The 24,280-nt window shown below is 37.7% G+C and overlaps 1 protein-coding gene across 8 annotated transcripts in view; it reads right to left on the bottom strand.

Annotated features, from left to right (window-relative positions):
• ralgapa1 (Ral GTPase activating protein, alpha subunit 1 (catalytic)) overlaps nt 1-24,280 on the bottom strand; it is an 80,631-nt gene that overhangs the window by 16,329 nt on the left and 40,022 nt on the right. For 7 of the 8 annotated variants that reach the window (XM_015390313.1, XM_015390321.1, XM_015390339.1 and 4 more), the window contains 14 exons: nt 24,082-24,192; nt 23,935-24,003; nt 23,708-23,845; nt 23,434-23,617; nt 21,814-21,932; nt 21,547-21,666; nt 20,470-21,076; nt 20,138-20,253; nt 18,737-18,861; nt 15,868-15,939; nt 15,655-15,778; nt 15,265-15,420; nt 11,227-11,385; nt 8,851-8,978 (listed from right to left, as the gene is read on the bottom strand). In XM_015390313.1, the coding sequence (XP_015245799.1) occupies nt 8,851-8,978; nt 11,227-11,385; nt 15,265-15,420; nt 15,655-15,778; nt 15,868-15,939; nt 18,737-18,861; nt 20,138-20,253; nt 20,470-21,076; nt 21,547-21,666; nt 21,814-21,932; nt 23,434-23,617; nt 23,708-23,845; nt 23,935-24,003; nt 24,082-24,192 (2,228 nt within the window). Of the gene's footprint in view, nt 1-8,850; nt 8,979-11,226; nt 11,388-15,264; nt 15,421-15,654; nt 15,779-15,867; nt 15,940-18,736; nt 18,862-20,137; nt 20,254-20,469; nt 21,077-21,546; nt 21,667-21,813; nt 21,933-23,433; nt 23,618-23,707; nt 23,846-23,934; nt 24,004-24,081; nt 24,193-24,280 lie in introns of all 8 variants that reach the window. The other variant, XR_001481689.1, reaches the window with a different exon arrangement.

The raw sequence follows: 24,280 nt of genomic DNA, 5'->3' as shown, positions 1-24,280 counted from the left end.
ACAACGCATGTGTCTGCACAGCTCTTGGTGACAGCCATAAACACAGACTGACACCAGTCCCTCTTTTAAGACAGGAAACTTCTATCTCAGGATTAAGAGCATAAACATGATATGAAGAAATTTTATCAGAATGAATTAAGATGTCAGATTATTAATCAAAAACAATAAGGCTGAGTTTGGGTGAAAATATTAATTTGATGAAGGAGGGAATAAGCTGAGGTGCGGTTTGCTGGCATGGCGGATGAATGGAATGAGTTGGAGTAAAAATAAAGGATGGATGAAGAAATGGTCAGATGGAGAGGAGGGTGAAGGTATGGGACATACATACTAAGACTAATGAGTTTATGACAAAGGTCTAGAAGGAGGGATCGTTGACTGGGGAGGGAGGGAAGGTAGGAACATAGGAAAGAAACACAGGAAAGAAGTGTTAAATGTGAATGGGATAAAAATTAGGTTGATTAAAAAAAAAAGACTGATGGATGATTATTTACATAATTATTTTTAGACATCCCACATACATCTCTGAAGTTACATGTACATTAGCATTCATGGCACAAGAAACATTTTTTTTAATGATCTGAATTCATTGTTGAATGAAAAAACAAACCTAATATTTAGAGATTAACAGTAACATTTTAACACCAGTGTATGACTGTAATCAGACTGGCGTCTCTATAAACAGACACCTCTCCCCTTGAGGAGAAGAGATTACCCAATACCCCTTTCACCTCATCACTTCCTTTTAATTTCCTCTATCTAGCTCACAGGAAGTAGTTTACCCCCCCAATCAGAGCCCAATATAAATGTATAAAGATGATGTGTTAATTTGCAATAAAAGCCTGTCTAATAAATCAAGATGGAGGTAACAGCCCATATTCTTCCTACTTTACAGAAAGATGTTTTCAGGTCTCTGAAGGTTACAGTACAATCTGGGGAAGGTTATGGATAAAAAGAACAAGTTTCATTATCAGCAATAAGAACATGTCTTCAGGTTTTATTTTCTGGGTTCTACCCTCACCTTTCTACCAACAATGAGTTATACACACGCTCCTCGTCACACACAGCAAATTGTAGCCTCCCTTGGACAATAAGCTCTATTGTGTGAGCTGTCAAAGAGAAGCCAAGCAGGCCGCTAGCGTTTGGCTGCCATTCGTGTGTGTGTGAATATGGGGGATAATAGCGCTACATGCCCAGAGCTGCCATCATTTCACAGGGAACAGTGTGTGAAAGAGAGGAAAAGGCAGCCACACACACGCTGTCACACACAAACACAGCATTGCTATCATACTGAGCCATATGCTGACCCCAGCCTCAGCGCAGCTATCTCTGCCAATCAACTACTACTGAGGGGGGGTCTCTAAACTCAAAAACACAAACCATTATCCTGAGAGTGAAACATACCCCCAAACAGCATCATGTGCAGGAGTATTAGTGGATAGGTGATGTATATTCAAGCATACATCCACACTTGCTGGGGGAGTGTGTTTGCTTGTGGCTCTGTATTTGTGCAGCAGCTTAGCATCTCTCCAACATTGTTTCCCAGAACCACAATCACCCAGAAGCAGATGGAGGACAGCCAGAGACGCTGTATGCATCTTCAAAAGCACAAACTAATGTCTGTATTATAAAACCTCAAGTTTGACTCAAAGCAGAAGTTTTGCTCAGAAAACTGAATTTAAACAGAAAATATTCACTTAAACCAAAAAAATGTATACATTCATCACTATGCATTATTATTACTCTTTAGATAATATAGATTTAAATCTTCAAAAGAGCTTACTTCTACACTTACCTTTAATATTGTAGGATATAGAGATGTTACTAAGTAGTGGACGACAACTAACACTAATTCTATGATATACTAATTAAACAAATGTCTTTTTTTTCCCATTCAAATTTCAACTATAACAGAAAAAAACAGACCACTGCTTCAGTTCCTTTTATAGGATCACAATGCCTAAATTTCAAAAGGTGGGACTCATTAATGGGAAAAACATACTGTTTTTATAATAAGGGATGCAACATCTGTTATGTTTGTAGACAACATACATATGTTTACCTTTAAAATCATGTTTTTCTTGATCATCTTTCGTCAAAAGAATATAAACATCAATTGTAAACCCATCATTTGCAGAGTTTTGTAGGACGGATCTGTTTTATAACAGATAAAAAGACTCAGATCTCCCATATGTATGAGGTGATAACATGTTTAATTCTATAAGAGGGCAGCCTTTGAATATTAAACATTCTCTAAATGGTCAGAAAATCACTTCTTTGCAATCTGTGAAAAGTTGCTAGATTTTAGTGTATTGAGCTTTTTTGAAATAGCTCTTTCAAATTGAGTGTTGAACAGCTACTAAAGGATAAAAAGCAAAACAATATAAAATAAAATAGCAATAAAATGGATAAAAAATAAATAAAAACAGACTTACATCACAGTAAGCATAACATTTTAATGTGATGTTTAAACATGTATTATTGCTATGAAATATGACTATGGTATTTAATACTATTGGACAGAGATATATATTTAACATTATAATGACATTGATGTTGTTTTTGGTGGTTGCATGTTTAAAATAAAAAGGGTGCATTTGGTATTCTATAATGAACATAAAAATACTAGTTCTTTGATTTTTTTGAATAAATTTGTAATTAGCAATTTTCGGTTTCATCTTAAACATGTCTATGAATATTCTTACCAAGCGGCACCTTTAGCTGCACTGTGGCATTAAGTCGAACAGAGCAGAATCAAATTATATCCGGTACTAGGTTGAAGACATGAAACTAATCTATCACCCAGCAGGCAGCTCCTTACCTTCATCTGTTCTAATCAAAGGAATGCAGAGATGGTGGTATTCTGAGTACACTGAGCAGAAGTCTGCTTCTGTGTTTATACAAGTTATCGAAGGGCAGAGAAAGTTCCTTAGACCTGGTGAGGGATGTATTTTCATGTGGGGAGTTTTGGACTGGACCTTCTTCCTGCAACGAGCTGATATTGTGAGATAGAGCCCTGCTCGTACACAGCTGCTCCAGCAGCCTGGCACTCCGAGTGCTTTTGGATGGCTCTAGTCATGGTGAATGAAAGATCAGAGACAGAGAAAAGGCAGATGGACTGCCCCTAGGGCCAAGAGACAGAGAGGGAGGGAAAGGGGCAGACAGGAAGAGGGAAAGAGGAGGGAAAAAATGGCAGTTATCACTGACATACTTTGCCCCGCCAACCTGCCCTTCGTCTCTCTATTCATTCTCTGTGGGAACTCCTCAATAGGATCCCTCTTTGTCATAGAGCAGCACAATGAAGCGGACACATCTTTATGTATCACTTCATGGGTTTGTTTTTTTTCTCCTCATGTGAACAATGTCCAACTTTCAGGTCTTGGTGCCATGTTACTGATTATTCAAACCCCAAAAGCTCAGCATCAAAACTTAAAACAGGTACAAACTCTATTCATAAAACAAGGCGAAAACAAGTATCTTAATTTCTTAATTTACATGCTAATTATCAACTGATAATTTTGATCTTGTGGAACGGACTCCATTTAAAGCTTCAGGATTTGGTGAAGTCACATTTTTCTGTAAACCTCTAAACTTCACATTTTAACTTTGGCAGATCTGGTTTGATCTGTGGGGGCAATAAAATCCTTATCTCCACAAAGTCACTAGGTACACTAGTGTCACTTAATAGTTAACTAACCCAGTCCTGATACAGTAGCATACTGAACTTTACACCCTCCATCCCCATAAAATCTGCCCAGATAAATTTTATCCCCACAAAATTAGACCCAGATAACAAGTGTTTGATACAGAAAGATAAATGACCAACAAATGAAAGAGAAAGGAAGTAGCTTTAAGAAAATCTCTGGTTCCCTACACCATTTTTGACACAGCAGGTTATCAAATATGGCATTGGTTAATGAAAACTGAAGAAAAGATATGTATTATTTTTTTTTTTTTTAAAGGCACAGCAGTTTTACTAGTTCTAATGGAAATGTTTGAAGAATTGGAACATAACACAAACCCACCACTTAGAATTAGTACATTGGTTTTAGTATTTTTGACTGTTAATATGTCTTAAAGGTATAGTGGAAGATTGTCACGAATTTTAAAAAAATAATTGCACATGCACAACCCTGTATTCGCTCCCCAGAGGGAAAACCTATTAAACGCGTGTGAGAGGATGCACAAGCCCATTTCTCCTCATGCACACTCTATTTAAAAGTTGCTGTTTGCATTGCTCATACAACCTTACTTTACAAAAGAAGAATAACAATTTTTCTATGTCAGACTCACCATTGGTGAATTAAATTGGGACGAGCAGGTAGGACAGCCTTACGTAAACATATCACCAGAATGATTGACAATTAGGAGGACCACTCATTTTGATGATCCACCCTGAAAAAGAACATTCTCCACTATACCTTTAATATTAACATATTCAACATAAGTTTCTACAGATCTTTTACGTCAGAATTCAACATTATGATTGTTGTCTAATTTCTAAGAATAAAGATACTTGGCAAAAAACAATTTCTATATATTTCTCTGATGGTGAAATTTGAAATCCTGATGGATGACTCGCCAGATGATAGGATGAATAGAGGAATGGAGGTAAAGGATGGAGTAACAGATAGATGAACAAACGGGGAAAGATGAATAGAAGGAAGGCTGAAGAATTGAATGGGTGGGACTGACTGAAAAAGTGCTTTTGAGGAAGTAGTCAGCCAATCATGAGCAGACCTCAGGAAATGTGAAATCACAGGCAGAGTTACATTGATTTTACCACTTTTGCATACAACATCTCCAGATAAACATCATAAAGATGCTTCACTACAGTAATATTTAACCATCTCATGGATGAGGCTGCATTTATTTTTAATAGATTGAAAACGATTATTTTTCAGACTAAATGAGAGATTCATTAATTTGTCTTGATAATAATCTTTTAGACCTGCTGTCAAAGAAATAGCTTTGGAAAAAAAAACCTGGGAAGGTTGTGGAAACGCTACTTTGTTTAAAAACTGGAACGCCAAGAGCAGGAATTGAAGTTTCTAAAGTCATTCAAAACAAACAGCTCCAGGTGAAGGGTCAATTTAGAGGTGTCTGCATACGACCTCTATTTTCAATTAAAATCTATGTACACCTATCAATGCAAATTACTATTACTGCAAGGATTTGCTAGATGACTTAGTGAAATAAAAAGACTAGATAAAAGTGTCTGAGTTAGACTAAAACCTGCTCGTGTCCAGTTACCACAGAATGAATCTGATTTGATACGACTTACATCATGACAACTTTCCCTCAACTTAGAGAATGTAGTTACAGATGCATGAATAAAAGAAGAAATGAGCTGAGGGAAAAAATTAAATAAAATAAAATCTGAAATTTGTAAAAAAGCAAATGATGGAAGAGAGATAAAGACAGGAGTTGGTACAGGCCTGAAAAACATAAAAAAAAAAGAAGAGGAATGTTGGGATGGATAAGAAGGGATGTAAAAGCAGAAAGAGTTTCAGGGGGTCGAGGAATAAAAAGAAACAAAAAGAAGCCGACAAGTGGTGAGAGGAGAGCAGTGAGCGTAGCAGAGACATGGGGAGTCAATAATGACTGATTACTGTAATTCAGCCTGTCAGAGACATCGACCTGCTGCTTACCACCGATCAATACACACTGGGACTCTCACCAACTCGCACACAAACACTCAGGAATACAAGACACATGCAGACAGACGTACACATGTAAGCACGCAGGCTGTAAATCCGATCTAAGACAAAAAAACACAAAGGTGCACAAATGTCTGCAGAGTGAAAGAGAGTCACACAAGCAAAAAGAAAACAGAAGTTAAATATGCAAACAAAGGTGGAATTGAACTGGAAAACGATTATTTTAAACTACCCAATCCTTAGTCGAATGAGTTCATTTAGAAAAACAAAGAAAAGTAAAACAAGACAGAAAGAATAAGGAGGAAATGACCAAAGTGAAATGGGAGAAAAGGGTAGAGAAGTAACATGAAAAGTGTCTCTTTAGTCGCCACAAAGAGCAATGTCGTCACACATTATCGTCCACATTACATCGTCATGCAACGCTGTAATAAACAGGAAGTAGAGGCTGCAATCTAGTACTGACCACACATCAGTAATGGAGAAAAGTTTTAATGAATGTGTTACAAGCTGTTCTAATGTCTAACATGTCAGCTAGTAATAGCAATGTTGCTTACAGCCATGTTTATGTGCATAATAGGAACATCAGACCGACAGCAGAAACAGCTGATCAGTCATGCAAGTAAAAGTTTGCTACATCAGAGCTGAATCAAAATGTTTTCATCTCCCATTTTGAACATGAACCTTTTTAAGAAAGCCAAAAACCAACTTAAGTGAGCATAAAAACTTGTTTGTGAATTACATTTTTTTTTTGTTGAACTTTGACATTTCTCTTAAGCTCTTCTGATGCAATACTTTAAAATGTACACTGGAAAAAGATGAAAGAAATGCATCTAATTCTGGCTTGTATGCAACAATCCAATATAAGCCTGTTTGCCAAAGGCCTCAGTCATGGAGACGATGGCTGACTTCACAAACATCGCCTCCCTCCTCAATAAGAGTTAAACACTCCAGTCCCAGAGTGCTGAATGCAACTACTTTAATGGAAAGTTGGAAGGAGTGTGGTGGAAAAAAGGTTTAGAAGGAAAAAGGATTATTGTGGCTAGAGTCTGAAATATTGAGGATGTTGGGTTCAACCTTCTCTATAAATATTTTAAACCTCTTCTGAACTAGAGGCGAGGTCAGAAAAGGCATTACTGCTTGTGGTTAAAAGTCTGCTTTTTATCTACAAGAATATCTCGCTGACAAATCAAGGTCCGGACATAAAATCAAACCTTCTTAAAGTCATGTAGAGTCGATTTATCAGCAAGTCCAACTGCTGGCGTAGTCCGCTGTGTTTCATCAGCTCCAAACTCAGTGCATCGGTCCACCAAGACATTTTAAAGACCTTCATGCTTCCTCATTCTGACAAGCTAAACCTAAATCCTGATTTCTTTTTTTGGCAGACTGCTTAACACCTGTTCACACTGTCAAAAATACCAATACCTGGTTTAATCACCATGGCATAGCTGTGATTGACTAGCTAGCCAACCCCATAGAAAATCAATGCAGTTATTTCGAGAGGAATACAAGAGATCCAACAACGAAGATAAGCTGTTAGAGCAACTAGGGCTTCCTGAAAATCTCAGCAGCGCTGGAGGCTGATAACCTCCATACCAAACCACATTGATACACTGATTAATGGAAGAGGAGCCCAGACACATATTTTTAGAAGGCTAAAATGTCTTATATATTTTAACTCTCGTCTGATATTTTATTATTTCTAAGAATGTAAATCACTTATCAAATTAAACAGGAACAACTAGTTCTATATGATTAATCAATAATAATTTCACATTTCAAATTGATTATGAATCGATTTATAGTTGATTTACTGAATCAATTATTAAAAGTAAACTACTAAAAGAGAAAAAATATTCATATAAACTCCACTGAAAGTCGACAGGGAACATTTTCTGGTTATATCATTGTAATGCTTGCCTGGTTGTAAATTTTAAGCAGAACTCAAACAACTTAACATTTTAGTTTAAAAAGTTATCAAACGTTGTCATGGAGATGGACAGGAAGACACATGGGGAGCATTTTGCTGAGATTAAATTGCTGGAACTGCAGTTAAAAGGAGCTTTTAACCATATAAACACAGGGAGAGTTTTTGAAAGTACATCCATTGAAACAGCTAGCTGCGGACGCGCTTATTGGATACATTATTTCACCTCAGAAGTGTTTCGAACATTGTGAGTGTAATTATCAGTATGTGCAAAACATGGCCAGATGTGTGGAGGTGTATGTGTGTGCATGTCTGTCTTTGAGAGTGCAGAGCGAAGCCTCTCATTTAGAAACTGAGCTACAGAGGACATTCATCAATAAGTATCGACTTCTGGCTTCTTCAAACCGAGCTACCATCACATCAGATCAGGCAAACTGTACACGCACTCGGCCGTTTCCCTCTTCCTCCTTCACACTCAGAGACACGCAGCACCACACAGACCAGCCTAACCTTCCTGTGCACAACAATAAAAAAAAAACAAAAAAAACAGCAGACTCAATAGAGCTCTATCACAGAACCAAACCCCACTGGACATCGATCCTCAACTTCTACTCCTCAAGCAAAGAATCAAACAACATTTTCACTCACAACGCAAAGTGTAAAAGGAAGTTTTTAAACTTTTTTTTTTTTTTTTTAGTAACTGAACATAAATTGTTCTATGATTTCATAATTTTAAAAACCTCCTCTTGACACGGCAACTCATCTTTTCTCCATTTAATGGTTATCAGAGTAAGCATATATTCCGCAAAATCTTTCTCCCAAAATATGGTTTCCTTGAGAACTGAGCACTTGGCTGAATGCAGATTTTGCCAGAATGACAAGCTAAGAGTCTGAAAATACAGTAGATATAAGCAGTGAACAAACCAAGTTAAAACTGGAGCTTAGAATCTAAACAGTGTGAAGTTTTTATTGACTATTGGTTACACTAACAGTGGAAAAACTACATCAGGCTCACAGAAGCCTTGCGTTTTAACTGGGACAACTAAATAGTATTTTTCTTTCCAATATCTGTGGAGCTGAAATCAAAACGAAGATCGTATTTGAAGTGGAATATCACACTCATGGGAGAAAATCTGAAATGACTGAGAATCAAATCTATACAACTACAGCCCCCTGCTGAAACCTAGCGGTGCTTAGAGGAAATCTCAGTCTCAGAGACCTACCTTTGGCTTTTCAATTTTTAATGATTGAGTGTTTTTCAAAGGATACAAGTTCTGGTAGAGAGGAATGAGGGATTTGAGAGCTCGACTTGCATTGATAGCTGTAGCTCTGACCATGGTGGATAAAATCTTCATGTCAACTATGGCACCATCAAACAGCGGCCCAAAGAACGGCACCTGAAGACAAGAACATACGTCAACAAAAACAGGGAAAGGAAGAAAAACTAAAAAGACAAAACCACCCAAATGTTATGAAATAGAATACAATCTGCAGGCTACCAGGCAAATAATGACTGACAACAGATTTTTATAATGATACGATATTTGATTCAGGCAATGGCTTTTCTGATTTAATTCAATCCTTTGCTTGTGGAATCCACCAAAGAGAATAACGTCAAGCTTTTATTGGGTTTGTTTGAGGACCAGGTCTCAAAGCCAAGCCCCGCTGTGGCTGAATATATGTGCTTTCAGGACAACAACAGAAGCCATATCTTATCTTACTTCTTCTTGGATTCAGGATAATTCAATATTTTTGCTTGCAGAATGAATGAAGGAGAATATGATTATGTCATTAGTGCTGTGGTATCCATGTCATACAGAAAAAAAGAATGCTTTTTATTGTGTTTGCTCTTGTTTGAAATAGAGTTATGCGATCAGTGCTGCGGCATTAATGTCTGTGGGTTTTAGGCTGATACATTAACCAGATGAAAGCATATCTGTGTAATCTAAGGGGGAAAAAAACATCAATTCAAGCATGAAAGCCCTGCACATTTACAGTCTAACTCCTAATCAACTTTAAAAGTCTTATGATCTTTACAATGTAAAGCAAGAAATATAGAATACAGCGCTACAACAGAACATTAACGAATTCAATAGTTTTATCTCAATAAATAGAAATCTATTTTGACATCCAGGCTTTGCTACCATTTAAATATCTAATAATCAATGTAAGTATAATTTAAATGCAAATACATTTACACTCCTTGCAACTTTTTTACATTGTGAAACATTACAACCTCAACCTTTGTTGTATGTTGCTGAGATTTTTATGACAGAAAAACACAAAGCAGTGCACCTTTTTAATGGAGAAAAGAAAATTTTGATTTTTAAGTGTGGCGTGTATATAGTCTCTTTTAATGCATAATTTGTAGAAAAACTTTTTGCTATAAATAGTTGTTAAAGGCAGGGGTTCCAATTCCTGCTCCTCAGTACCAACTGACCTGAGTGTTTTAAAGGTTTTCCTGCATCCTCATATCTGACTATATCAAGTAGGAGGATAACAGGATCTTTAGCCCTTGATGAATACTGAGAAGGTACAGCAAGTATTTGATTTTAGTTTGTTTGAGCAAAGACAGCAAAAATGTTCAGGACAGTTGGTCCTGAAGACCAGGGTTGAGGATCGCTGTTTTACCTCTATTGGCTTTGCATGGATTCTAAGTGGGATTTAGATTTAGACTTTGAATAGGACACGCTGACTTGTGAAAGAATTAAAGAATCACATAGATGGTGAAAGCTGAGAAAAGGAAGGATCTTCTATAGAGTTTGTTTTTAGCATATCTGAAGGAGTCTGGCTAAGGCTGTTGGAATTCAGTTTTCAACCAATTGTGGTGGATTTTATGCTGTGGTTCTAAAGTAAAAGGTGAGAAAAAAAAAAAACCAAAGACACTTTCTAGAGATTTTTATGCAAGTTAGAAATCTATTTTGCTACTTTCTTTTGCTTTATAGTCAAGTCATAATTTGGCCATTTAATCAAAACCTAAATCAAATCCAGAGGTCTGGTTGTAATGTACAAAGATGTGAAACATATCAAAAGGTATCTATAGCCTGCAGAGTATTTTACCTGCAAATTTCTATCGAACCAAACGTATAAAAGTAGTGCTTATATTGGAAGTGAGTTACAATTCCCACTGCCTTCCACTTCTTAATAACTCAAATAGTTCCCTAGAAATCAAACTTATAAGGGAGTTGGTTAATAGAAGTCTGCTTATAACAATCCATCTGTGTAGTTTTGAGAGGCATCTACCAAATAAAACAAAATTCTGAAAGTATTTAGTACTTTAAAGATGGTGTGTCTCAGAGGCTATTTTTTTCTCTGGGCCCCCAGCTCCTTTGGTCCAAATGAATTTGGACTTTCAATAATTAACCCATAGAAGCCTGTCAGGGCTTAGAAATGTTCCTGCAGCTTTAACACAACAGAGGTAATATCCGCAGAACCCTTTCTCAATTACTCTGATTGGGCAATGATTTTTTTCTTCAACAATTACAGCTCAGCAAAAGGTTGCATGTCTAGTTCTTCCTGATTAGAACAATGGGACGCTAATTATTATCACCGGATTTCAAGGATAGGTTGATATGACCTACAGTCTTTTGAGCAATCCAAGAACGCCGAGAAAAGACCAACATTGATTGCTTTGATCATGTTTACCTCTGGCTTCTTGAGGATTTGAATGGAATACATATGGTTCTTCATTGGGTAGATGACAATCAACACGTCCCCAAATTCAGTCGGGATGATCCCTCGCCGGTAGTCTCTGGAATGTTCTGACCAAATGATGTGGACTTCGTCGTTGCCCAGGTGTCGAAGCTGGAGCGTTAGGAGGGAGATGAAGATAGATGGGAAGGAGCAGCAGAGTGAAGGGGAATTAATAATCCAAACAAAACAGAAGAATACTATGCGAAATCATTGGTCACAATGAAAACGCATGCATAGAGAATGTTTCACAAATAAATGGGATAGCTTATATCCATCAAAAAGCCAAGGTTTTTTTTTAATTTATTTCAGGTTCATGTGCATGGTATAGGTGGCCCTGAGAATGATGGAGTGACTGTTGGAAGATGGAAAGTCGTCGACAAGACAAAATGAAGCCCTGGGAAGATGGAGCACAGGCTGGAAGACGGATGGGATCATATGTGACGCTGTGAGCAGGTTCCAGTCAGAGCTGGTGACAGCACCGTCATTAACCTTGATGTCTGCTAACACACACGCACACAAACACACACCTTACACTCTTTACTTTTCAGGTTTCTTCAACACCATCAGAATGATGTTGTCTAGACTTTGACCCCGAGAGAAATAATGAGGCCATTTCCTTTAAAGCATTTATACTTCATTTCCATATTTGTTCTTATAAATGAAGCTTCCTTTTTTTTTTCCAAGTTTCATTCCAAAGCAGAAGACAGTCTTGTATGTTTAAAAGAGCCAAGAGTTCAAAAAAAATAAAGTGCTGTTTAGTGACTGACTATAAAAAGGTTTTCTATTCTGATATAGATTATTATTATGGCTAGTTTTTGAAGCTGATATTGTGTTTTCTTCCTAAATTGATAACAAGTGTTAGCCAAATCTCAATTTGAACAAAAAGTGATAACAAAAAACAAAACAAAAAAACATTAACAATACCTAGTAAATCGAGGAGTGGCAATGCATGTGCTCCATGTGATCTAAGGGCATGGCTGCTAAATGTGCTTATTATTCCGCAAACACAACAATGTTCGGCCAATGCGATACAAGAAAAAAAAATACTAGTACTGTTCCTTGTTTATGTTTTGTTTATTTACGTAATGTGATTAGAGTTGTATTTATTAGATTGAAAGAATAAAAAACTAAAAAGTTGTCATCCAACTGTTTAGATTTTGTTTTAATGCTTTTTTGGGTCACGTAATCAAATCAGCATGTTTTGATTATTTAAAGGCATTCAACACAACCTAGTATGGACTGCTTTGGTCATCAGAAGGACAATAACACAAAAACAAAAGGAAAACAAAGGTAAATAAAAGAAACACACACGCACACACACACACACACACACACATATATATATATATATATATATATATATATATATGAAAAATCATAAACTATTAGATATTTTTTGATGTCAGGGCAGTTTAAGGGCTATTTTATCTCGTTCCCATAAAGTTCACAACAACGTCACATCAGTTGGTGCAATGCTCATTTAATCCATTTACTCTTGCAGTTGTGTTGCGATAAGCCCAACACGGCCCACAAAGAGGGAAACCTGGACAGGAGCCTCGTGAGGTCCGAAAATGATTGTGTTTGTGGGAATATCACAGGCGGATGGAAGATAAACGCTTGCCAGGGCTAATGTTGGTTTGTGTGTCCAATTACTCCGTTTGTGGACACGTTTGCCAAACGCTGTCTGTGTGCGTTTTTACGTATAACCCTAATATGTTCTGTCGTATACGTGTCTCCCTGCAACACTAATACAAATTTATAGTCACAGTGAGAATGTGGTTAATAAAACCCCCCCCAACATCAATGGATGCGTGTTAAACAGGTTTAAAGCCTGCATGAGAGTGTGTGCAGGTGTGTGTATGTGACTATGCATGTTTGATGGGACCATCAGCTGATCAGTGAGACGGATGGTGTCGCGCCAGACGCTGCTAATCCAATCAGGAGCCTGAAGCGATGTGATAGGCCGAGAAGCAGGAAGTATGATCTGATTAAAAGGACATTATGGCCATGTGGAGAGCAACCAGAGCCTGGGGGGTGACAGGTGTGATTACACACAAACGCAGATATAGACACAATAAAACCTGCCTGCCTAGGCACTTCTACAAGCCTCACAACGAATACAGACATGATTGCCGGCAAAAATAAGAGAGGAGTACTCTATAAGACAGCCCATTTTACAGTGCATAGCAGCAAATATGAATTCTCTCAATATTTAAGCTTGGCCTCATCCTTATAAGTGTAACATAAGGACATGAGGTCTACCTGTATTCAACCGTATCAATCCTTCCATCACCTTGTGCCGCCTGCATGGCTTGAATCTAAAGCTTAAAGCTTTTTTCCACAATGGTTTTCTACTCCCTCCCATTCCCTAAATACTATATTTTCAGATTGCATTGTTGAAACTTGCCCTTTGAACAGATTCTCCCTTGGGGATCTTGACTGCTTTACTGATTAATGCTTCCGTTTCCTAACTAGGCAGTTTAGGTGGACGGTGATGTTTAGTTAAAGGTTATTGGTGTACAATTTTCTTTACCTTTTCAAAGTATGGATTCAAACGTGCACTGTTTGAGATATATTGCACACAGGTAGCCTGCCTTATATAATTAGCTAACAGAAAAAAATGCATTTGCAACACTTTTTACTCTTAACAAAAAATTTGTTTTATATTATTTTACTACCCGCAATGATAACATAATAACCACTATGCAGGTCTATTACATAAAATCAAAATAAAACACATTGAGGTCTGTTTTTATAATCTTTGAAAAGGAGGGTAATATTTTTTTTGCAAAAAGCAGTCCAACAGCATCATGAAAATATGCTAATTTTAAGCTAGTATTAAACATACAACCTGTTTCTCTATATTTGACACCCAGTGCAATAACTATATATATATATAAATATCCATCTATGTAAATACCCATATAAACATTCTGTGCAATAACCCTCCATAATTATCCTGCTATAAAAAAAAAAAAAAAAGAAGCTGTCATATGTGGACATACTCCATATACTTTATATATCCATTGCACCTTTTTCTTCCGTTGGCACATTCTTCTTCTCTTTTGACTATTTGAGCTGATTCCTCAACTGTTAGATCAATAAAGTAAATCGTTCAATCAATGAAAACGTTTCGTTAAAGCAGAAGTGAAATGGTCGACAAAGCTAACTTAAGTTACTAGATTGTGTCTTACTACCAACAAATTACAATGAAAAAAATAAATGTATAAAGGAAAAACGTAGAGTTGTTTAAAATTTTTTGGCAAGGGCGCCGCCATGTTGCTGTGACATCACAGTGTTGTTTGGCTCTGTAGCTACCAGTTGAATCATTTGACAATACCAGCTATGCCATAAAACACTTAAGAAATATGGTAAAATGGAAGAAGAAGCTGAAAGGACACTTAGGCATCCAAATCTAATTTCTTATTCTTTTGAGCCCATTCTGCCTGTGATGGAGCCATAGGAATCAGAGAAGAGGTAACTTTTGTATTGGTCTGACATAATATTCAATACTGTGTGTGTTGTTTTGTATCTGTAGCTGTGTGGCAAGAGCACGGCCGCTGGAATGTACAATTCACCTGGGTAAAGGTGTACGGAGACACTACCCAGGCTTCCAAAGCCCCTCGGCTTTTGAGTAGCAATGGAAAAGGGACTAATGATGCTATTTACTTGAAGCACATTGAATTGAGTTACCCAAATCCATCTGAAAACAAGAACATGGCTACCATCATTCCTTAAATAATCATGCAAGAACCTTAATGAGTTAGAGTGCTGCAGTTTCTACCTCCTGCTTTGTTTGTGGCTAAGACAGAAGATCTGCAGCATCCCACAAAAACAGTTAAAATTACTGCTTCTATCTGCTTGACTTAATGGGCATGTTTGTGTCCCTATATTAGCTGTAGTCTGTTTCAGTTATGCCGTACAGAAAAATGGCTGCACATGCTAAATCTGTTGTGAAGACAAGCGATTGCATTAGTGTCAAGTTTTCACCTTTTTTGTCAAGTTCTGGTCCTGGTCATGCGGCATGCGAGTGGACACATGATAGATAACTTCAGTAGTGGACGTGGCGTAGTAAGGCGTCGTCAGGCCAGTGCTGCGGTTTCTCTGAAGGCCTCCCATGAAGCCACAGTGAGTGGTGAGGTCCACCTAATGCATAACACAACATGCATAATAAGGCTTCTATTTATGGAAATCAGAATCACTTTTAAGTTTCTAGAACACCTTACAGTACAATACCAATCTGTGTTTTTCACAGTAAACTTTAAAAACAAACAAACAAAAAACACTCCTGTTGGATTAAATCAGTCACCTAGTTTTTGGATTTAGGACGAAATTAGTCCCTAAAAACATACAGTGTATTAGTAGAGCTTTCTTTTTTACCTCCCAGCCAAGTCCTGAAACAAAGTCTTCATAAGCCTGGCTGCCAGCTGTGTTTGTGAGTATGGAGTGTTTATCCTCTTGACCTTCAGCCACGTAAAATACTGCAATCTTATGAGTCTCCCGGCTGGAAGACAATGAGAGAATCATAAGCATGAACAACAAGTGGGTTTAAATTCTCCGGCAGTTTCTCAGTGAAAGATGAGTGCTGCTCACCACTGCCGTGAGTCTAGATTCTTCAGCTCCCTCAGTAACTTCTCGTTCTTCCTCAACAAATGAAAGTTACTCCTGTAAGATACAGTTGCACAAGTTATAAGACGCAAACGCTGTGGCTAGACTCAGCCTTTCAACCAATTTAGTGCTTCCAGTTAATACATCATTATCCTTTATCTTGACTTAAATTGATCCAAGTCTGTGTTTACGTATAATTAAAGCCTGAATGGAGTGTGAAAACAAATCTTTGTTCAGAAAAGGGCACCTTCTACGTTTGTGTATTTATCTACATACACCCAACCCCAGGTTTGCAGACCATGGTTTAATTAAAAACCTCTATATAAAACGCAATTGTATATTCAGCACCTTTCACACCCTTTTTCCTCCTGGTACAGATATGTTACAAAGTTTTAAAATAAATCTGTTTACTGTCGTATTCTCATTATAAAGAATTTCAGCTTGTGTTATTAAATGGTAAATGGCATGTACTTATATAGCGCCTTTATTCAAGTTAGGAGACTTGACCAAAGCGCTTTACACTACATTCATTCACCCATTCACGCACACACTCACACACTGATGGTGGCAAGCTACATTGTAGCCACAGCTGCCCTGGGGCTCACTGACAGAAGCGAGCGTGTTATGCGTGTTATGCGCTGCAGAAAAATATAAAACTAATAATGACTAAAAGAACAATATCTACAAAATGTGATAACCAGAACCCAAATTAACATGTAAAAGCATGAATGAGATCCTGCAAGTCAGGCTGGATGATATGGCTAAAACTTATATCAACAGATATTTCTTAATTTCAGTTAACGCGATAACATTTTAATATTAATAAAGTGTAAATAAAAGCCCAAAAAATACTGGCAAAAATGGCCACAACAAATGTCTGGAAAAGAAAATTGATTTACCATGTTTATAAAACTCATCTAATAAAAAACTTTTAGAAATAAATGTAAAAAAAAAGAAAAAAAAAAACGAATAAAACTAAATAAATCTGGAACGTCAGTTGGTGACTAATGCTTAATATGCACAGAAGAAAAATGTATATTAAAATATACTTAACATTTTATTACCACTTCTGAAATAATCTTGCAAAATATATTTAGATTGAAGTACTGTCAATTTCTACAAGGCACTCAAAAATAATTTTTAAAGTTCTTAATAAGCACAACATGGTCAACTAATTAAAAAAAAAAAAAAAGTCTGTAAGAAAGAGGAAGAATTTAAAAAAAACTGTCTATATAATGGTTTGTAGGGATAAGTCTAACTGACCAAAGTTGGAGATGTTTTAGGTTTTAAAAGATAAAATATATGGGTTGTAATTTTTAAGAAAAACAACAGCTTTTCAGGCAGAATAACTTATCAAGAGGTGGTTGAAACTGTGCCAATGAGCGACCCTCAACCTCTGAATGGCTGATATAAAAACTAAGAGTTGGGCAGTGAAGCTTGGAGTGGACTGATAATGACACCTCGTTCTTTTTACTCTTAGAAAAAAGGAAAAAAAGAAAAAAACGAACGGGGGAGGGCGCATGAGATAAATAGAGGGAGAGAGGGAAAGAAGGAGAGAGAGTAATTTGCTCTTTATTAAAGTGATACTTGGTAATGGCCTCATTCTCTGCTCTCAAAGACTCCATTTACACCCTGGATTATAGGGAAAAGCATAAAGGGGGATACACATGCACACACAAGGGTGACTGTCAGTATCTTAGTGTCTAATGCCTCATATGAATACCTGGAGAGTCGCAAGGTGACAATAACAGATGATTAGACAACAGCTCTCTTTTTCTTTTCATTCCTTTCTACCTTCTTATTTTCCCTTTGCCTCCAAGTTTCTTGTGCTTTCATTTTCAGTCTTTTTGCTTCATTATTTATTTTATTTATCATCATTAGGACTAAATCTTTGTGAGTCTGAATCATCTTGGTTTCTGATTTGCCGCAGCTCCTCTCAATCACACTCTTCTTCAACTACCGCTTCTTTATTCTAAGTCCAAATGGGCCGAGTTTGATCAATAGACCGCCGTCCTCATTATCACGCACACACACCAGCGTGTACAGGAGGCTATTGTGTGACTCTGAATGCAGAAAGTGTAATTCCATGGATAAAGTATAATGAGTGATGAGCGTCCATTAGCTGGCCAGGCGCATTCAGAGCAATACCCCGACATTGTGAGCTGAAGCTCGGAGTCATTGAGAAGAAGAAATGCTGCAAAATTTGAATGACGAGAAAACATAGCCTCTAATGAGCTTGATGTAGTTCAGCTTTTTTTCCTCTTTTTTTATATGCATTAAACAAGTGTTGGAAAAGAGCAAAATACAGAAGACATCCCACGCACAGTACTTATAAAATTGGGCTTAATTTAAAACGGCTCATGCTTAAATGTGCAAAGACATCTTCATCAGATTCATGGTTTTCGCGGTAAAAAACCTACATTAGTGTAAAAGTTCACTGCTTTCTCAAACTTATATCAGACGGATGTCATTTACTTTTAATATCTGATACTTGTACATTGGCCAAACTTTAAATATGGAACCATGAATGATTAATGGATGAAAGGGTGCAGTGATGGAGAAAAGACTGATGGTGAGCATTTGGCTGGATGGACAAACAGACAGAGGGATCAATAGCTTTGTGGATAGTCTGATAAATGGAGAGAATGAAAGACAAATAGCTGGGTGTTTGGACAGATAGAACTTTTGGATAATAACAGGGAATGTTTTCACATGATTTCTATATATACAAGCTTATTCACACCTGAAAAATAACACAATACTACTATAGGCAGTAGCAGATGATGATAAATCAAATTAAAACAAATGTAAGGAGCTTTTCAACGGTTATTTGCAGTGCTGTTAAGAGCCTCACCTCTTCTCCCAGGAGTTGAGTCCCAGTATGTTGATAAGCAGCCTGCAGTAGTAGAAGGCAGACTGTGGGGTCGCCGTCTCTGGTTCTGCCTGCTGTACGGCTCTCATGTTCAGCTCCTCTCCTCTCTGAAAAAGGTTTAAAGTTTAATGTCCAAAAAGGAGAAAATAAGTAAATAAAATAAAGCAATGATGATAATTTGCTTTTACAGCTCCTGGAGTAAGCTGTCCTTACTATAGAGGAATATTGCTTTTTATTAGAAAGTCAACCAAGTTATTAGAAAGTCAAACAAAGCTCTTTGTAGCAACAAAAGCTAAACCTTGGGGAAAAAAAACAAACATTTTCTGTCATGACTGATTTCTTCTCTCTTGTCTAAACCAATATCAGCCATTACTGCTAATGATCTCTTATGTCCTCTGATTTAGGCAAACCTTAGGCATTCCCATTTTTAAGAAAATTATTTCTCTCATTTAACTCCTTGGAAAGTGTGATCACATTACAAACACACACGTTCATGCTCATCATTAAGGTTTTACCTGAGAGATGCCAAACAAAGCAGAATTGTGTAGTCAAAGGACAATAATATTTTTTGAAAATATTAACAAAGATAAATAAAAAAAGTGGGGAGTGCATTTATATACTTTATAGAACTACGTTTGGAGTATTTACAAAATCAAGGGGCTGCTCAGTAGTGCACTGCTGCATTGCTGCAAGAAGGTTCAATTCCCGGCCCGGTGTCTTTCTTCATGGAATTTGCATGTTCTCCCTGAGCATGCGTGGGTTCTCTCCAGGTACTCCGGCTTCCTCCCTCAGTCCAAAAACATCACTGTCAGGTTAATTGGCTTCTCTAAATTGTCCTTAGGTGTGAGTGTGTGCCTCCATCAGCTTTGCACACCGACATCTCTGCTAATCCTTCCTTGCAGAAAAGCTCTAGCTCTGTCAGCCAGGATTTTATTTAAAGGTACCAGAGTAGGGGGGCGAATTTTGTTGCACAGGGTTAATACCCTTTTATTAACACACGCTTTAACATCCACTACACAGCTGCAAAATAAAATAATACATCTTCTCCAAAAGTAGCTCTTCAATTTAAGTTTCCTTGTAAAAACTGTAACTCTTAAAATAATGATGTCAAACTAGATAAGGTCAAATTGCAGCCTTGCTCCTGTAACTTATATTTAACATGTTAGAAAAATGTTGGTGACATTATGTTCCCACTGACTATTTACAAAAATGAATGGCAGCCTACTGCTCCCCAAGGGGATGGATACTTTTCTCCAACGTGAGATCAATAAAGTAAAATTATTATCATTATCAAAAAGCAGCGCTTTAGACTTTTTACAGGGAAGTTACAGAAAATGAAGAATAAACCAATGTTTACACTGAAAAACAGTCTGTGAAACCCACATGAAGAACAAACTCTCGCTCGGCAGCACTTTGCTTCAGGATGGCGTTGATGACATCATTCTCCTGCTTCTCTGAAACACAACCTGGAGGAGGGGCTGGGATGTTGAGTGGCATGCCTGTTGGGATTAACGTGACATCCAGATTAGTTTGGAAGACAAATCTCTGTTACCTTTTATAAGTTTATATCTGAACAATTATAACAATGTTTGATAATGTGTGCTTTCAATTAATAAAAAGGAAATTAGTTTTATTTTTTATGCGGACAGGCCTTGTCATTCTTTATTTTCTGAAAGCACTATAATAGATGTTTTAACTCAGACCACAACCTGTACCTGCTCTCTGCAGGCACTCTGGACTCGAGTAGCCAAGGTACTGGAGCATCTCATCGAGCGCATCTTCTCCCTCCTCCAGAGAGTTCCACGCTGGCACCGCCTCCCGACACACTCGTTTAGCAAGCGGTGGAGCTAGAAGCTTTTCTGAACCCGATTCCTCGTCTATATGATGCCCATTAGTTTCCTCTTCCTCATGTTCCACGGGATCCACATTTCCATCTCCTGGATTTTCCCTCTCCTCATCACCAACATTCTCTTCCTCCACCAAATGACTCTCTTGTTCGTCACTTTCCATCGATCCATCTTCCTCCTCCATCCCCTGCTCTTCCTGCCCGTCTACCTCACAGTCTTCCTCCCTCAATTCCATCTTGTTCTGTGGACCTCCTGGCGGAGTGCGTAATTGAAGGTTTGCATTGCGCAATGACTGCATCTGTGTAGAAAGCACGTGAGCTGGACTGTTCGGGGGGCCCAGCGGAGGTCCATACAAGACTGCGGAGTCCCAGGAGTGTTTTCCAGCAACATCTCGGATGATGACACGTACGCAAGCAGGAGCAGAGGACAAACCAGCTGTCATTCCTCCTCCTGGCACTCCAGACTCCGATCGGATCTGGGAAAAAAAAAAAAAAAAAAGAAACCAAACATTCATGATATATTTTCAATCTTTTCAAGCTAAAGAAAAGAACAAACAAAAAAAACTTTTTAAAATCCTAACATCAAGCAAAAAAAAATACTTATAGTAACCAAGTTCGAGTCACATTCTTGTTATTAGATTATGAAATTTTAACTTTGCAGGTAAGATCAAAAAGTAAGCAACTACTTTTACAAAAGGATCCCTGCTAATTTTTTTGTTTTCTCTACTAAAATTATTGCCTATTAATATGGAAAAAGAAAACATTCTGACTAGATAGATGAATGGTTACCAATTGTTAATAGAATAGGAAATTAGAGCCTAAAATACACACAAAAAAGTCTGTCTTTGATGAAACTTCACACTTTTCCAGGATGTGCAGAAATACTGTTACAAGAATTGGAAAATGTAATTATCAGGTCAGAAGGAAAAAATAATGAAAATGTTACCTGGAGAACAGACAGCAGCGTGGAGCCATTCAGAACCAGAAACTGCAGGTTGGGGGAATTGAAAAGCTCTGGTCCGAGATCTGCACTCTCAAAGAACGGGTTGTCTTGGTTTTCACACACCTGTGAAACAAACTTTAAGTTAGCAAAAAAATTAAAATATATATAGAAAAATAATAAGAATTTTTAAAAAGGATATGTTTGAATTAATACATTTCCCTTATAAAAATACCACTTTCAAATCCTATTAGACCAAAATGGTTACAGCACCTGACTGGACAGAGTTGCGGGCCCTCCAGACATTGGATAATGTCCCAGATGATTGACCAGATGAGTTATCACGGTTCTGGCTGCAATGGAAACCAGGCCCTGCTGGATACGACTTCGAACTGGAGAGACAACAATTAAAGACTTCTTGTCACCTAATTTCTTGACATGCACAACCATGGAATAATTTATCAGAACACCACAGCTTTAACAAAAACTAAATCCTGAGTTCTCAATAGAGATCGACTGATGGTTTTTTTTAAGGCCAGTGCCGAAACCAATTTCTGACATCAGTCTAACCTCTAATTCCAGATGTCAAAGGTTTCCTGTAGTTTTTCACCAGGTTTAAACACACTGCAGGAGGGATTTTGGCCCACTCCTCTACACAGATCTTCTCTAAATCAGTCAGTTTTCTGGGCAGTTGCTGAGAAACACAGAGTTTGAGCTCCCTACAACAATTCTCTATTGGGTTAAGGGCTGGAGACTGGATAGGCCATGCAAGAACCTTGATATGTTTCTTACAGAGCCACTCCTTCGTTATCCTGGCTGTGCTTCGGGTCACTTTCATGTTGGAAGACCCAGCCTTAACCCATCTTCAATGCTCTAACTATGGAAAGGAGGTTGTTTCCAAAAATCTCGCAATACATGGTCCTGGTAATCCACTCCTTAATACAGTGCAGTCGCCCAGTCACAAGTACAGGAAAACACCCCCGAAGCATGATGCCACCAACGCCATGCTTCACAGTAAGGAAGGTGTTCTTGGGATGGTACACATCATTGTTCTTCCTCCAAAAACGTTTTTTAAATTTTAGAACCCTCCATGATTTCTAAGTGGGAGAACTTGCAAAATAGCAGGATGTTCAAATACTTTTTTTTAACAAAAAGCATAGATTGGCCTGTTACAAGACAAAAAAAGGCCACACAAAAAAATGGTCTGGATGTTCTGCTAATAGTTTAACAGGTTTTCCACTAGGATCTATATAAGAACAATTATTATAACTATTATTATTATTATTATCATTATTATTATTATATTATTTTAAGAGTAAAATATAATAATATATGAAAGAGACAAATGCTACAAATGCAAATGCTACCATATAAATATAAAAACAAAGTTCTGAACATCCCACTGCAGAAGAACCAAGTGCCATTAGATACAGTCCCTTGTTATTCAACACGGTTACATAAAAACACATCAAGTTAAGCAAGCAGACTCTCTAATGAGTAGCTATTGACGGACCGTGCCTTTAGTACAGATTTATATCGATCTGGCATTCTCAGTGACAACTTAAACCCTAGGGGCTTGGATCTGGAGTAAGAGCAAAAATAAAGAAAATAAAACTTAATAACAGTCAAAGGATGTTATACAAGTAAAAAAATAACACCTGAGAAAAAAATATGAAGAGAAGGATGGACTGTGATTAGGCTCCTGTTCTAGTCCCGCTGGATCACAGCGGGGGGGAAATATAGTCTTACGCGTGGATTCAGGAAGGTGCATCAGCATACACATATCTTCCTGCTTAAACTGTGCAGAGATTTTGTGAATTTGTGTGTCAGTGCATCACTCTACATGCTTCAAAAGCCTATTGGTTTCTTTTAAAGCCAGTCTGGATAAATCACCTTCAGTGACGGGCTGCAGCTTGCTGGAGCGTTCCGAATCCGGACTGTGCAGTGGTTCTGGTTCGCGGAGGCTCTCTAATGGCAGGAACGGGTCGTAATCTGGACTTGATAGGTCAGACAGCTGCAATGGGAAGTACTTTGGGCTGCTGAAAGACTGTGCACCATAAACACAGCCATGTAGGACCTGTAAGCATGTTAAAGATAAAACATGAACGAAAAGAGCCCAAAGCAGTCTGTGCTTTACCGACCAAGGTAAGGTGAGAAAAACACGTACCTTATAAATACAGCTGAGCAGCGTTTTGGTTGGCTGCTCCTTTTCAGGAGGGCTTCGTGTTTGAACAGGCTGGAGAAGAGTCTTTGGCGGCAGAGCCATTACCCAGTCCAAGAGGCACAACAAAAGGGAAACTACAAGCTGCAACACACACAGCAAAAGACGCATGACCCCCTTTTCTACTCACAACTAGACGTAAAAAAAAATTTAAGAGTATAGAGATTTGTTACCCTCTTATCCAATTCATGAGGAGAGGACTCAGTACTGGGCAGCAAATGTGTGATGGTGGCAATTAAAATCTACAGGAGAAAAACAGACAAACCTGTTAAAATTGCAAAAACAAATAGACAAAAAAAACAAATAATATAGAAAACAACCTCTACGATCTTCTTTGGCATATCAGGGGGGAATTTTTGAAGATGATCCACGTAACTGATCAGAAGGTGAAGGATATCTGATGCCACCAACGCTACATTCTTATTGGGGTACTAGGAAAAAAGAAATGGAAAAAAAAAAAGGTTACCATATTTTTCACAAATAAAGTGACAGAGTACAGCTTCACCTTTGTTCAGTTTC

This window comes from Cyprinodon variegatus, unplaced genomic scaffold (genome assembly GCF_000732505.1).
Source record: "Cyprinodon variegatus isolate N-32 unplaced genomic scaffold, C_variegatus-1.0 Scaffold21, whole genome shotgun sequence".
In the NCBI taxonomy this organism is placed as follows: Eukaryota; Metazoa; Chordata; class Actinopteri; order Cyprinodontiformes; family Cyprinodontidae; genus Cyprinodon; species Cyprinodon variegatus.
Note: the sequence above shows the minus strand (reverse complement) of the source record. Positions and strands in the feature narration are given on the sequence as shown.